The sequence below is a fragment of the Athalia rosae genome, chromosome 8, assembly GCF_917208135.1.
Source record: "Athalia rosae chromosome 8, iyAthRosa1.1, whole genome shotgun sequence".
NCBI lineage: Eukaryota > Metazoa > Arthropoda > Insecta > Hymenoptera > Athaliidae > Athalia > Athalia rosae.
The window spans coordinates 3,272,391-3,289,811 of NC_064033.1; the positions used below are offsets into that span (position 1 = coordinate 3,272,391).

The 17,421-nt window shown below is 41.1% G+C and overlaps 1 protein-coding gene across 6 annotated transcripts in view; it reads left to right on the forward strand.

Annotated features, from left to right (window-relative positions):
- The window catches only part of LOC105685004 (homeobox protein araucan), a 58,570-nt gene that overhangs the window by 14,772 nt on the left and 26,377 nt on the right, over nt 1-17,421 (forward strand). For 4 of the 6 annotated variants that reach the window (XM_048659653.1, XM_048659654.1, XM_048659655.1 and 1 more), the window contains exon 2: nt 16,117-16,518. In XM_048659653.1, the coding sequence (XP_048515610.1) occupies nt 16,117-16,518 (402 nt within the window). Of the gene's footprint in view, nt 1-9,535; nt 10,450-16,116; nt 16,519-17,421 lie in introns of those variants that run through there. The other 2 variants (XM_048659656.1, XM_012398790.3) reach the window with 1 other exon arrangement.

Genomic DNA, 17,421 nt, shown 5'->3' on the forward strand with positions numbered 1-17,421 from the left:
AAGCCAACCATCCATCCATCCATCCATCTATCCATTCGCTCGTGCAAAGCCCACCCTGGCTCGATATGGCATCTTTGCGGTACCTCGACTGGTTGGCTGACTACGCTGTGCTCATAATGCGAGTACATATACGTGCAGCGTATGTATATAATATGTACGAGTACTTGCTTCGATAGCTCAGTGCAGCAGGAGCAGGAGGAGCAGGAGGAGCAGCAGCAGCAGCAGCAGCAGTAGCAGCAAGAGTAGCGCAAGCCCTGTGCCCAGCAATTTAGTTGGATCTGCATATTTTAGCACGAACACTTCCGCCGATCATTATCATTCCGCGAGTCGCTCGTCGGCCAGGCTGCACACGATCGCAATCCTCCCCCCCTCCCCCTCCCCCTCCCCCTCTCCCCACCCCACACCCCCCCGCGCCCCTATAATATGCATGTACGAACAGAGCGTGTACATCGAACACATATATTATACATAACACATGTACCTATAATATATATATATATATATATAAATACATCAGATATTGATACGCTGTATAATTTAATATGCATACTGCCCCGAGTTGACCCCTGGCACCGCAATTTTCAATTTTTCCGATCAACGTCCGGATTCTGGAAGAGGAATTTTTTATCCTCGCTTACGGGATAATAATAATCGATGGGCATACGAAACGGTATAATAACACCGGGGTTTAGGATATGACGTGACGTTGTCGAGTTAGTGGCCACGTTAACTTTGTTCTCATCGACAAATCCGTTAATTATTTATCCACATATATACACATGGGTATGTAACAAACGTATATAATTATACAAAATGTGTTGTCGTATATGGCTTATAACGAAACGATTGCGTAACACGAAACGTAGGTATATATATATATATATACACCCGACGGCGAACTATAATATGTAACGTGGAGTACGGAATTACCACTTTTGCTGCCGCTGGTGCTCCTGCGATGCAGATATTATCTCGATTTCGCGATCACGGGCCGCGGTTACATACGATACGCCTATACCTGTACGCGTATTATATCTATACATACGGTCGGTTGCAGTATGTCAACGTGCCACTGCCCTAGACACCGTGTACGATGATAAAAATCAACGTTATATTGTACGTAGTTGAAAAATAGAAAAAAAAAAAAAGGCCGAACAATTTTTCCCGGGTGTGAAGAAATCCGCGACTCGCCGCAATCTGTGCATTTCCCATGATCGTACACGTACGATAAGAATAAAAATCTGCGCGACGAGTGAATATCTACCTCAAAAAATTTCGAAATCGCATTCGAAATTCTCGGTAACGCAAAAAAAAGAAGGAGAGGATGAACAAGGATCGAAAATTTCGCGACACCTCGCTTCGGATCCTGTCGCGTCGTCGGGGGCGTAGTAGTGAATACTTCGAATCTGGATCTGCATTTAAAGAAATGCAACTGCACCGCACGAGCAGAATCGACGTTCAGCGATTCTAAGGCTAACTAAGGTGGACGATTTATTTTCCGCGGTGTAAAGTGTCGGCGTATAGTTAAAACTACACGAAGGGTGGGTGGGTAGGTGTGTGTACGGCTTAATTTTCTAAGAAACATCATCGTCGCACCGTGCAGTCGCTTTGGCCGTTCGAAAGAGCGTCGGCGGCTCTGAATCCGACCGCGGTGGAGTGTTCGCAATAAAAGAGACGTGTATGAAAAATATAGAGTCGTATGAATATGTATGCATGTCTCATGTACGTTTAATACGTACTCGTTCAGCCAACCAGGCAGCCCCGTTGCATTATGGATGCGTTTGCAAATAATTATTCGTTTCCTATGCGAGCACGTAACCAACGTATAACACAACTAACAAACACATTCGAGAGGCGTGTGCAGGTTCGTGCGAAGCCTCGTGTTTTGCACCTGATTGAAGATAACGCTGACTTTGGTCCCTTCCATCCGCGTATTACTGCACTTATAATTCATGTCTGTATACCGTAATACCGTCAATTTCAGTCTTTACATCACACCATTATATCTACGGTACAGATTTTCGAATTGAATTAATCAATTTCACCCCCGAAGAATAGAGGAGCTTTTTTCGATTCCCGAAATTTTTCTTACTTTTCGAAGCTACTGAGACACGACGAAATGAGGTTTTCCAGGCGATTTTGGAAGACCCTACGGGAATATTCTGACCCATCGCGAGGGAAGTTTAGCTAAGAACATGAAAAGCTCGTAGAGTATTTTTGTGTATAATAAATAGGCGTAAGGAACTCGCGACGCGAGGTGGTTGAGATGCAAAGTGACGCAAGAGCCTCCTGTCGCGAACCTCCCCCAAAGTGTGGACGGGGATATCTGGTGGGGTATCCGTCGGTTTCCAGTGGTTTTCACGCAAACTACAGCTCTCCTCTCCCGGGGGGGTTTTTCCCCGAGGGTTTTCGGACGCTCCGGGGGCGCCCACTGGGTTTTCGGAACCGCAGGGTTTCGCTGGCGCACCGCCTGCTGCCAACCATTTCCATTTTACCCCTGCAGCCTACAGGACATGGAAGACTATTATACATATATATTACGTACATAGATGTATGTACGCGATGTATACGTATACGCACACCCACCGCCGTGCGTCGCATTATTTTAGTTGAGTACTTTATACCGAGACAGCTCTAGCTAGCTACTATAAAGATATAGTCTAGGCGTTCGTAGTCCCGTACTGGCGTATATATATTTATATACATATATGTATTGTATATCGCATCTATATGCCTACCTACTACTCGGTTTTATATGCCGTCGACGTCGTTCTACCCGGTTGGACACCTACTGACGCGTAACTTATTTATAAATACCGTTGGCGCCGGTTGATACAGACATCTGCCGTCCCGGGAACGTTCCATGGTATATTACGCGTCAAATTCCCAAACCCGGGGGTCACACCAAAATCTTCTGAAACTATCCCCGTGTCGCACCACCGTGAAAACCGAATGATCGTTCAATTAAGCGCTAATTAACTACGGAGCAGCCGATTGCTCGGATTTTCTCGATTCGCGTCGACGAACGACGATCGAGGTGCTCGCGGGAATCCATCGGAGTTTTTCCGCCTTTTCGTCGTGCGATCGTCGTCCCGCGTGCGTAGGTAGTGAAGTAATATAATAAAAATGCTCCGAAGGCTACGACAAGAGTCACGAATTTAACGGCGATTGCTGCCCCCCCTCCCGTTTGGGCGCGGACCTCGAACGATTATCGGAAAACGTTTAGTTGGACATTAATTTTCAATTTAGCGGTCGCCAACTCTCGCTCGATTCTTTTGTCACCGGCCGGCTAACCCGCTTCAATTATTAGCGTATAAATACCGGCAGATAACAATAGAAATTTATCGTTACCATTACGCACCGATTCGTTCAACGTATTTTCGCGGTACAAATTCGATTCGAAAAATGAAAGTATTTTCTTACGTTATTATTATTTTTTTTTTTCGCCAAGACAACTGTAGAAAGTCGCTATTGATTTGCGGTCCGCTGCACCACTTATCCGTACTTTTCCCCTTCGATTATCTCGATTAATCCCGAGGAATCCGATACGCCATAGCTGGTAATAAACCGCGGCGATTTTGTATATATCGTGTATTTCGAAGGAATTCCCATCTGCGGTTGCATTTTGTAAAATCATTTATCGCTAAATTAGTCGGTCGGATGTACAATATCTCTCTATAAATATCTGAAAACTAATCGACCAAAGAGGAGGATATCTATAATATTTTTTTTTTTAGGCGTTTTAAATTTTTTTTCTTACCAATTTGAATTTCTCCAGAGTCTTTATACCCGCATATTATAATAAATACATCGCTTCCCGAGGGACATATAATAAACGTTGAGGATATCGAGCTCTGGGGGCAAAGCAACTTACTTTCAAAGTCTACGGTATACCGGCATGAGAAAATGTTATAAGGCGACGAATGAAGAAAAACTTGAAGCCTGACTTAAAGCTTGTGGCAGGATAGAGAAGAGACGGCGGCGCCCGTCGCCGGTCTTTATTTCAGTCGGGTTAATTAGTGTTGCCTTGCGAGGTTTACGGTTGACATTCGTTCGACCCGTTCGTTCGGGATTTTGGTCGGTCGTCGTTGGGTAGAACCAGTCGCCGCTGTTCCGACTCTCATTTTGGTTTAGAAAGAAACGGTTTCCTTTTTTACGGGTAACATACATACGCGCCGGTCGATACACGTCCTTCGTTTCCTTCTTAGTCGAAACAAAGCTCGAAGCTCCGACTAACTTTCCGGCGCCTCGACTCTTCGTATCTCCAATAAAAACTATCGCCCGAAAAAATCCTCCGCAATTCAGGCGCCCGTGTTCGGCTAAGAAAATCCCTTCGACGTACATCTACTGCCGCTGGACCGTCGTACCTCGTTCTCAAGGTTTACCGAGATCTATTAATTTTCGTGTAGTTTTTCGACTCAGCCACAGGCACAAACTTTCCCCCCATCGTTTCATTCGTTATATATACGCTGTGGGATGAAAACTTAGCGGAATATCTTAAAACCTTCGACGGTCTGAAAAGGAACCCTAACAATATCCTTTTGTTTTATACCATGGTGTGATATTCACACCGTTTTATTGCTCAAATTAGCCCTTGTACGTGTATACGGAAATTTTTTTTTTCTTTCCCGAGCCAACCCCCCCGCCCCCCATTCGGATCTTTTTTTCATCGAGGTGTGTGAGAATAAAAATATAAAGAAGACAGGAGGGAAAAAAAAAAATTCAAATAAAAAGTGCTGACAGAAGAGGATTTTCTACCAGACGTCGTAAAATCCTCTGGCGAACTCGAAACTTCTTCGAGACAATACCGCGGTGGCAAGGAGACGAAAAACCGAGAGCGGACGCTGACCGTCGCTTTTGGAATTTTTTAGCCTCCTTCCTTTCTCGAACCTTTGCACAAGTCGGTTGTTTTTCTATAATTTTTAAGCTCTTAAACCATCGGTATATATTCCGCCCCGAAATAATACTAAGAAGAAGAAGAAGAAGAAGAAAAAGGAGAAGGGAAAAGTCTTCCCAAATTTTCGAATAAATAAACAAACAGTGTTTGGTTTACTTTAACATGTCTTTGTCGGATGTCCAGAAATCAGTAAACGTCGTGTCCTTCAGATAGAGGGGATAGCCTTGGACATAGCCAGTGCAGGAAAAAGAGAGAAACAAGAATATGGAAAAAGAGAGAATGACAGTCGACACGGGGCGGAAGAGAAGATAAGACCGAAACGAGGGAGAAAAGAGGGATGGACGACGCGTCCGTACCTCACCTTTTACCTTTGCTTAGGTATACGTATACACGGCCCCATGCTGCACCTCGAAAAAGTCCCTCGAGACGGAGTGACCGGAGACCTTATTAAGTGTTCTTATCGTAACGAGATGCTCGTCCCGGGTAGAATCGTTTAACTTTTACTCGCCATGCAAACGACCGTCGGACATACCTTTGAAAGATAGGAAAAAGACTTGACCAATGTATAAAGTGTGTTCGGGCGTATAACTCCTCAAAATACATTGACCATCGCGTCCTAAGGTTTTGTAGTTATAACCCGACTCTGATTTACGCGATTTAAGTGGTAATTTAGATAGCCCGGCGATATAAATACGGGCTCAAACGATATTACGTCACGAACGATTTTTCCTCGCCAAAAATTAGCCCCACAAGCCGTACGACCGACGTGTCCATACCTGAGCATCTTTACCTGCTTTGTAGCAGAAAATGCGGTTTATTTAACGACGGAGACTTTTGGGTTTCGCCGTTCATTGATTTCGGACTGGACGAACTCCGTATCCCCGGACTGTAAAGACACCGATTTTATTATCCAGAATTTTAATCGCTACCGAAAATCTGAAAACTTATTCGACCGAGCGCGAGATATCATAGGGTCGGAATCTAAAATTTTTCAACAACTTTTATACCTGTTTCATTTTCGAGTAAATGACTGCTGGCTGTGCACCACCCACTTCCTGTACGATAAGTGAATCACCTCTACCGAAGAAAGAGAGATGGAAGAAAAAAAAGGCAACGTCCGACCGTCCGTCCCGTAGCTCAAAATTTTGACAGTCATCTCATAACGGGACCGAAACTCCAAGACAATAGTCGTTCAAACAGACACGTATATAAGCTATTATACGCGCTAATGGGTGTTTATGAAATCTTGGGCGTGATTGACAGGTCACTTTTGCAACGTGCCGACGTTGGATTAGGTAAAATTTTTAACTACAAACAACAAATAGGGTAAGGAAATAGGTGGACACGTAGTTAATACCACGATGGGTTGTAAATCATACCCCCGAGGTACGCCGTACTCCGATGTCCCCCAAGTCCAGTTTCGGGACCTATTCCCCTCAGGTATATTATGCGCTACAATATTGAACGAGGAGCACCTCCTTTCACGTATACCACGACGAAGTGGGTACTACTCGAGCATCGGAACAACCTGCGGAACCAAATTTATTTGCGCATGAAATCAGACGGTTCGTTATTATATACGTAGAACCCCGTCGGATTTGCGGATGTATTGGTAGGTATGTATAATATACACATGGGAGGTAGGGACGGGTATGTATGTACTTGGCTTGGTCTCCGCAAGGACCCTTATCTGGGACAGGAGTCCGGGACGCACTTACGGATCTGTCAGCTAATCCTATTAGAGGCATTAGGTCTAGTTGCCTAGTTGCATCGGAACTTGGCCTGCCTATATACTCGCCAGAAGCAATGGATATATCTACCGATGCTTATGTACACGAATTCTATTTACATCGGTATGTAAACTGTTCCACCTTATTCCAGGATCCGCGACGTTGTTCCATAACATTCCATTCGTTATTACGTCCAGCTAAAGAACCCGATTCAAGGAAGTGTCCTTCTCGATCTTGTCGTATCTACATTCGATATCGTTGTTGGCTGATCGTTTCCGAGATCTTTTCACGACGAGGAAAAAACGAAGAAAACTCCACGCGTACACTTCCTCCATCAAATTTACCGTACGTAGAAAAAAATCCAATGGAATTTTTATACGGTGTTCCTTGTTATCGAATCGGGTCAACTTGCCACTTGCCTTTACAGGAAGTGTCGAGACATATCTTCCACATTTTGAGGTCGTACGAAATCTCGATATATTTTTTTCTTTTTCCACTTCGGAATCATGCGTATCAATCGGAGGTGTTGAGGATGTAACGGCAGTCGAATGAATCGTTGAATATTCCACGTCCGGGTGGATTGGGTATTATAAAGTGACATTTTGAAATATTCAGGGAATTGAGCGTTGCCTGCCGCTGTAGGGATTCCAATTTGGAGTCTGCTGGGTCCATCGCATTCATTACGCGTCACCCGGGTAGCTATCCCGGGTCTCGCCATCTTTGATTTCGTTGATGTTGGTTAAGTTCGTTAGCCGGTAACGCCGCGGCACCGGCATATCGTTATATTGATCGCTAATTGGACTGTGAAGCATAATTTGTGGATAATTACATTTTAATAGACGCTAGCTGCAGGCGTACGTTCGTACCGTCAAGGATCACTCGATCCGATCCCGACGGATACCTAATTACCGGGGCGTAGACATTATACATCACATACGCAACGGAGCATACATCGCGCCCATGTGCCACCGCGTTCATTTTTATCTCCATAATATGTGGACGGGATACCCACATCGGCGTAATCGTGAATTTCTGACGCGTATGAGTGATTTCGGCTATTTTTGTAATGGTAAATCAAAAAAGCGCTGTGTTCCGAGTGAATTACTGCTAGCGGAGCGACTGAAAAAAAATCTTCCGGCACAACGTATGCCAGTTGAAAATAAACTAAATGATATAAAAGTACCTAATTTTCCTCTAGTTTTACGGCCTACTTCGTTCGGTTTATACGAGTTCGTAAAGCCGAGTTTATTTGAAGATTTACGCTGCTTCTGCTGCTTGAGTCGCGCGTACAGCCGAAGAGACTTTATATTATATGTTATATTGTACGGAGTGTACGCTACGAAGCCGCGGAACTCCGTTCTCTTGATCTGACAGAAGGATGAAACAAGCGGCAAAAAAAATATAAAAATATAATTGATAGCGTTATAATGCAGTCGACGGAAAATCCTAACACTTTTCTAAACCGACCCCACTCGGGACCGTCTCAACTATTTTCGCACGAAAAAAAAATATTTGAATAATGCTCGGCGCACATATATGGCTCGGCACGAATTTCTAACGACTCGATTGTGGCGACATTGAGAAGTCGTGATATGATTATGGGCGTGGAAAGTGCGTAAAAGCTCGCTGTAGGCAAATCGGAGGAAAAGTTTGTCGAAACTTGGAGCAACGAGCGAACTGTGGACGAAATTATACGCGAGGCAACGTGATTTAGCAATTAAGATTGATGATCACAAAGCTCACTGCAAAGCTGACTCTAATCCGCGGCATTATTACGACTCAAAAAGCCTCCATCACGTGATTTGCGGGTAGGTGTAACCCATACCACTTCAAAAGGAAAAAAGCAACGCCAATTACAGCATAAGGTCGTAAGAAATAGGTGCCATTTCTAGGACGAACCAGACGCTGTGTAATACGTATAAATTACACATAAGAAACCGTCAAAGTTAACGATAGGTCTTAATCAACTCCTCGCCAATTATTCTCAAGTTATAAATACATCACCGAGTGAGCTTTTACTCCATCTTCTCGCGCGATCGAACATTAGGAAACTCACTATATTCTCGGTTCGCGTGATTTCGAACACTGAGCGACGGTGTCTGCTTTATAATTCGAGGACAATGAGTTTATGAACATGAGACGTAAATTTCTGAGGCATGAGATCACGATCCTGTTTAAGGTGTTTTATGGAAGCACCTCCGACAATAGGAAACCCTTGCGAATTTATGACGGTAAAACGATCAATCGGTCTTTGGACCTGGTGTTAAAAAACGCATCCCTTTCAGGGTGTCGCGAATGGGAGAAAAGGAGAAGAAAATTGGAAAAATAGAGCATAAGGATACTAGGTATACACACGGCATATAGGAAGAAAGGAAAACGGCAGATTCAAGTCCTTTGCCGTCGAGTTGACAAGAGTCGACTCGCGTAAACATTCTCGTTTCTCCTTGTTTGCCGTTGATGTTTACTGTCGAGTGAAGTGGAGGGGCTCAAAGAGGAGGGTATAAGTATAGTTGGTTTTCAGACGAAGAGGTCGAGGAGAAAGAGGAGTAGAAGAAGGAAGTTGGAGGTTGGTTATTTCACGAAGAGCGAAGCCGCGCGCGCGGTCTTCACGTTTCAGTGAAATCGTGGGACGAAGAATTCCCAATAAAAGAGAGTGGAGAAAAGCTGTAATTTTGACAGTGGGCGTTCCCGGTTTAGTTGACGCCCACCAAAAGTGGTTCTCCACCAATCGCATCGCTGGTATCCGCCCATTCCGTTCGCCACGTGACTAAATTCTCGCGATTCGATTGGTCATGGCACGTACGCCACGCCTTTCATCCCCTGGTGGGGGGTTTATGTTTTCGCGGTTCGTCGCCAGAGGGGGGATCAGGACGAGACGGTGGAGTGGCAGCGGATGAAGTGGTGTGGGTGGAAGCAAGTCAGTCGCAGACTGGAGGGCTTTGAGAACAGGGGACGGAACGAACGAACTCTATCTGTCTATAACTATAATCGCTTGTTACACGTCAGTCCGATTGTCCGTCCCACGACCCAGTGAATATCCCCGTAGTTAGTCCTCACGTCCTTCGTATTTTTTTTTCTTTTTTTTCCGTTACCTTTGGTTCGTTTCGTTTGTTCGTTTGTTCTGTTTTATTGTGTTTCGGTTTACATTCGGTGTACGTACATTAAGAACAAATGCAACGAAAAAACCTGACACCGATTGGCATTTGATCGAGTAATAAATACGATAACCGAAGAAGAAGAAACTAAAAAAGTTCATCTACACGAGTAATTTACTTCAATAATCCGTTGTGACTACTGTGCGCGGGTTGGTTTTTGTGCTTCCTTTGAGACAAGAGTGAACGAGCCATTTGAATTCGATTGATTTTTTTATTTCTTTTAAAACATCAAGGTCCGGTTTGTGATTGGAACGTGTAGGCTAAAAGAGCCTCGAACTGATGGTCAATATGTGGCCACCCAACGCAAGGTTTCTGATCTACGAAAGGCCCTGATAATAATTGAAGATCGATTCCTGCAGAATAAGCGGATCTCTTCGTACTTTCATTATAGTTATTGTTATTTTACGTAACGTTAATACCATATAGCTAAAATATATTAAAAAAAGAAGCTGTAGACTGTTTATCAGTGATAGTGTTTAAGTGTAGCGTGAAAGGTGCGAGATTATTGTGAAGTTTGATACGATATTATATTATCGTTTGTAAAACGAACTGCGAAGTGACTTTTTTATACCATCTACAATAATAATAGAATAATTATTTATTACTCTCCGTTGCAATGTCCGCCTACGCACATCAGTTCGGATATTCATATCCGTCGGCATCTCAGGTAAGCTTGCGTTATTCGAAGGTTGAAAGACCTCGGCATATGTAGTGGCTTAAGAAAAAAGTTATAATCATGATCCAACAAAAGCTGTACAATCTCGAAAACTGATTCTTGAATGGAAAATTTAAAGGGGCAGCTAAAAACCAGTTTGGTGACATTTATATACCTATCGGCCGTAATACGGTACGCGTGGAAACTCTGTCCTATTTGACTTCTTTCGGATCTTTATAAACCAAGTTTGAAAACCTCAAGAGACGTCGATGTTAAATTAACGCGTGATAAATTATACGCGCCTGAAATGGAACCGTATAGGTTACTCGGATAGGCACCTGTCTCTTCACCGTCGGCCGTCGCGGCTGCTTTACAGATCGCGTTCTAAAATTTATACACCAACTTCTCAACTGTCTTTCAACCCAGCAATTTTCACCCTACAGCTATGGAACGAGAAAAAAAAATGTGAATGAATCGATTTTGAGCATCCAGCACAGAAGCTATCGCAAGATCTTTATTTCTACGCGTTCGTAAAAATGTCGGGTGAAATATTGATTGATCGATGCACTAAAAATTCTTGTGGACCTAATCGTAGTTCGAGCTGATGGATTGTCAAATTTTAATGAGAGACAATCCAGCGAATAGACAGAAGTTTTGCGACAATCTGGACCGTTGAATGATCAATTCTCGCGAATGGAGAATTATACGTCGTCGTCATATCCATCAATTACCATTGTCAAAATACACTAGCTGCACATACATACACCTATAGTATACAAAGTCAAAAAATCTGTCATCTTCAGCTGTTTTATGGGGGGTCATCGAGTTGATCCATAAAGTAATTTGCCTCTCAATGCGGGACCCTACCGAGGGATCATAAAAATATACACCCTATATAAGTATACACCATATATATGTGACGTCAACAAATATGGCGACACTTTTCTTACGATCACCACCTCCTCCTAATGGAGTATGCTGATGCAGACAAAAGGCCACCTTTTCAAGATCATTATCGCGATCCCCTACTTAAGACCGACAAAAAAAAATGCGGGCTTATATTTCTATTTCTCTAGTAACATAGGGTACGAAATTATCGTCCTGCAGAATGCATTTCGCATGTTTATCCTAAAATAAACGACCTCGAGATATTCGGATCGTCTTCCATCTGTATAAATTTCAATTTGAACGCGACAAAATATCGATTGATATTTTATACATAATTCATCGATTGAATATATAATATGCAGCGATGAGAGGTTGAATAAAAAAAAAAAAAATCAGGATGGACACACGTATTCGCATGCGTTTAAAAGTCGCGAATAATGTTTGACGCAGAATAATATTTTTACGCTGTGTGTTTGTTCGGATAACTGAAAATTAATTAAAAAAAGAAACGCATTTCTCCGCGCGTTGTAACGTCCTCTTTTTTATTTTTCGTTTGACCTACGAATTTTACATCAGCGAGCGGTTATATTAAGAAAAGTTTATATTGCAAACCGAAAAACTTTTCCGTTAGTTGAACAAAACGCGAATGCAACCCATAGAGGCAAAATATCATATCCATATGTGTGCACGAAGTTTCGAGTAGATATAACACCGAAAAGTGTACTTCAAGTACAACTTCAGTTCCAACATTATTATCTCTAGCTACTGCCGAATCTCTCCACATCAAAAATTCCAGAAAAATAACAGTAAAAAAAGAACCAACAAAAAAGGTGTTGATCCCAAGAATCCCAAAAAAGAGCGCAGGCGCGAAACTAGATTCGGTGAAATAAAATGAAACCAAAGACGAAGGAAACAAGAAAAATTCCTGCTCACCCTGTATCTATTTGTGCACGCAGCGAAATGAAATCTAAATCATTTGAAATACATTTCTTAAGAAAAATGGAATTATTAATTGATCTTTCTAATTGATATATCCACCTGATTACACACACACACCTAAGGTACATACATATGTAATTCATTCGAATAAATATATCATATCATGATATATTCTACGTTTTAAAATACATCACATTAATTATTATAGGACATTGAAATTATTTTAATCGAAGCGTCTCCGACAACTGGCGGCGAGAGTTACCGTCAAATATTTTAAATACGGCTGTAATAATGATTTATAAATGAGTATTTAATATTCTGCATCGATTAAGATGCGTGTGACACTGAAAAAATTGTGACGAATTATTTGTACGACTTTATATTATGCAAATCATACCGTAATAATAATTTACTTTTTTCTTTCAACTTTCGCCACTTATTGGCAGGTCATATGTGCATTATTGATTTATGTTACGCACGTAGGTATGTACAATTTTAATCAAGGCGCACGATATTTCGATCGATTTGAATAAATCTTCAATAGCTTCGAGTCGATTCCACACGCATTATATGTACCGCGAATATTTGATTGAGCGAGCAGCTGAATCTGAATTAATTAATCGAATCGTGATCGTAACCGGTTTTTTTTCCTGTTAATAGAAGTTGAAAAATAACGATGTATATAGCCGGTGTATATATACAATTCAATAAATAAACTGCCAAACTACGAGACGATCGTCGCCATTATAACTCAAACGTGCCTGTATATTATAATTATACACACGAATTAATTTTAATTAGTTTTAAATTATCTTCGACAGAAGCCGCTGCGGCGAACGATCGATTATTTTTAATTACTTTCCTAAATCATCGAACACTTATCGTGAATTTGATCCTCAAATGTATGACACAAATTCTACACGATAAAACCTTCAATTACCTATACCTGTTGTATATATTGATCTAATTAAAAAAAAATCAATGACGATATCATCCCAATATCTACTGTATACCTGCTCGATTATTAATTATATTTCGGAAAACTAATGATACCTAATAATCTATACATGAATAAAATTATTGCGTTAACAGTAATCAAATAATCGCACCTGAATAATGGACTACATAATTCAATTTCATATCAAATCAGGGCGATGAATGGTGGAGAAAAAAAAAGAAAAAAAAAAAGGAATTAAAAAAATACCAGATAAAAAAAATCCTAGCTGATTCGCGGTTAATTGATACGTGTACTATACATTGATACATATGCTATACATATTGAAACGTATCGTGTGGACGCGAGAATCTTTACGCCTAGTAAATAAATATAAAAATGTACCGATACGTAATACCTAATCGCATACGCATAAGATGTTCATAAGGAGATACACATACAGATGCGCATGCGATATAATAAATTAATAATACCTACTTAGATTCGCAGTTGTTAATACTTATCTATCATGGTAACCATTAATTCACACCCTACTGCGAAACGAGCGTAGGGTGAATACCTATTCATTATTACCGCATCTGCTACAGTTTCCTATGTATGCACAAGCGACGCGGCGACGTATCCGTAATTACGTCAATTATCGTTCAAACTTTAATTTGAAAAAAAAAAAAAAAAACCAGAAAGACATATGTATTCGTATTAAAATTTTGCTGAGACTAAAAATTCCCTGACGAAAAGCTGGAGTAAGAAAAAATCAATCCATAGAGTTTCTTCGATTTTTTATTTTGATCCTAGTGAGAATTGAATGTAAGAATCGGAGTAAATATGAATTTGAGAAATAAGCTGTTTCAACAAAAAAATTTCACTTCTATGCACATAGACGCTATGATAATTGATATAAATTTATACGCGATTACCTATTACATAAAAAATTACAAATAATTATACGCGTTGTAATTTGATTCTCCTTTTTCAAAAAAAAAATACTATCGTTATGAATTTCATGTGTGCATCGTTGCGTGAATTAAATTACATCATATACTCGAGCACATAAATACATAACATGTCCGATCGCTGCACCGCGGGGGTTCGAAAATTCGTCTCGTTCGGAAAATATAAGTATAAAACGCAAAGATCGAAAAAGATTGTACATTTGCATGTATGAATTATTATTTACATTAAAATACGAAGCACATACGAGCTGGTTCAACTCGTGTAATTACACCTCTTATCGCGTAGGTACGTCTGACTAACTCTAAAACAAAAGTGCAGTAGGTACAACGGTGGTGCACTGCCGCGGAATAACAATATAATAATATTAACAATCATCATCATCGTAGTAATAATAATGATAATAATAATAATAATAGTAATCGCGCTTAAGCCGAGTGTTTAATTAACACTTAACTCCCTAATACGCACCTACCGTGTATAACTAGTTAGCGATATTATAACTTGCATTTATATGCTCCGAAATCCGCATGCATCCAGAATTATATATTAAGCTTATACACACGTACGAATATTAACTGGCGCGGTAACAACACCAACTAATTTGTACATACCTACGGTGTTAATTAATACCACATTTGATGAAGAGAAAAGAAAAAAAAAAAATTCTAGAGAAAAATTGCAGCACTCTCAGTTTTCTCTGCTGTAAAATTATTACAAACAAACAAATATAACGTAGATCTGAGTGCGTGTGATGTGTGCGTTGGGTGGAGTATACGTAAAATTTTATATTCATACGAATTTAGTATGCGCACATATACGTGTGTACCCATGTGATGTGCAAATCGTTTCGCAAACCCATAAAGTCAAATCCAACTCGTGCAAACTTTGAGTAAATAAAATATGTGTACATATAAATACATATTTGCCTAAATACGTGTGCCTATATATGTATATAAAATAGTTCGCCATACAGGCCCGCGATATATGCGGACGGTTTATTCATGCGCGCTATTTTTTTTCCCCATCTTTTCATTTTTTTTTCTTCTTTTTTTCGGTATACCGAGCCTCGCGGTCGGGATTCTCCTTCAGGTCCTTTTCCGGATCCTCAAGCTCCAGTACCACTAGAGAAATTTATAACACTCAAGGGTGTCCGCGACGACCCATCCTTCGCACTTATATATCATGTCTATGTATTTGTGAAGGGTATACGTCGGTATATATGTAGACCCTTTTTCAACTCTCCCTCTATTTATTTTTATTTTTTTTTTTACCATCCTCCCACGTAGTTTTCGAACCATTAATTATATACGCGGTAAATTTCACGCCTTTGGAACTACCTAAATATGTGGAGAGGAAATCTCTTGCGAATTAAAGAATTGAGGATCGATCCGTTTGCATATCTAATTTCCTATTTCTTACGATTTTTGGTACAAGGAACCGCGTCGAAAGTTGCAAAGTTCCGATGTATTTCGGGGTAACACATAAAGCACTCGTGGTCTTATCACGATAATTTTCGCATGATCAATTATTTCCCGTTCCATAAATTAACGGCAACAGCTACACTCGACTGACCATATGGACTTTTATATCGTTCAACGTACGTATTTCCTCATCCGAAAAAGGAGACGTGAATCACCCCTGTTATACGCAACGCGGTGATAATTGATTATTTTCTTATCTATCCATTCTAATTTGCGAAAAACGCGCATCGATATTACATAACGAAGAATACACAGCGTATCCTAATTACGCTTTCCGACCTATCGCAATAATTACACACCTGGTATACACGAAGTAAATCATTCCCAGCTACATTCGCACGTTTATCTGACACACTAAACCAGCTATTCAGACTATTTCCGTTAACAGAAATTGCTCGCAATTAAAAACTGGTAATTGAATAATTCGACCGTTGTTTTCTATTTTTTCTTTCTTTATTTCAGCTTCTGGTAAGCGGTGGTCAACCGACGACGGCGACATCGCCGGCGATGTCGTCGGGAGGTGCGTTAAGTCCTGGAGCATTATCTCCGTCGTCAACGGCAACGACAACGACCGGTGCCGCACCCGGTACAACGGGGGGAGCGACAACGCCGGTCGGTGGTTCTACGGGCGCAAGTACGGGGTGTTGTGAGAACGGAAGACCGATGATGACGGACCCCGTCACGGGACAGACAGTATGTTCTTGTCAATATGACAGCGCGGCGAGGATCGCACTGGGTGCTTATCCCAGGCTAGCTCCCACCGCGACGTCTTATTCCTCCTATCCAACCCCCACACCGTCTACCACCGATCAAGGACCTTATCCGAGCATCGGTATGGACAGCTCTGCCTTCTACTCGCCACTGGTAAGTCGCGCTTCTTTTCATTTCGTTTACCATTTTTCGCCCCGAATTTCTTAACACCCTGTGGCGCAGCTGGCGTACGCGAGTAACGCTTTACCGATTCTTGGTCTTCGGAATATATACTTGATTCAGATGCAGGAGTCGCCATTATTATTATCGCTGTTCTTGCCTTATAAGAAGTCTGTTTAGTTTATGCATGTAATCGCGATATGGTCGAGTTCAGACACCGTAACTAAATCTTTAAGGAATGTTTGCTCTGTTACGGTTTATTTGAGATTTTTATACGGCTAGGCGTGTTCCAGGATTGTAGAGTAGAGTAGACGACGTTATGCACGGACCCGGGTATGCGTATCTCGGACCGTAAGAGCGTAGAAAATTTTTGCGGGGGCGATCTACTTTGACGGAATATATTATAAATAGGCTTTATATCTGTACGAGTATTTAATATACGCGTTTTTCCAGTGTTGATTAGACCAGAACTGAATGAATTATAAAATACGTGTAAATAAATCGATAACGAATCCCACGTTTATTGAATAAATATACAAGTTATAAATGTACACCAACTAATTATATTATGCAGTGAGAGAAACATCGATAAATATCTATTTTATTTATTTATTTATTTATTTATTTAGTTTCTGTTTCTCGTCTTTCGTTTTCCTATCTTATTGCATTCCACGATTATGCTCAAAGCGAAATGAATCGGATAAATTAACCTGTCGTTTTCAGACAGACTAGCTGCCAACAAGCGACCGCGACGACCCCGAGCTTTGAACTATAGAGAACGGCGGCATTTTATTCACGATTGGAATCAAGTCATAATGTTATAAATATAACCTATCTCGCGACACGTATATAAATATATATATTTTCTTCAGCGTGAAACCTTGTTTTCTGCACGAT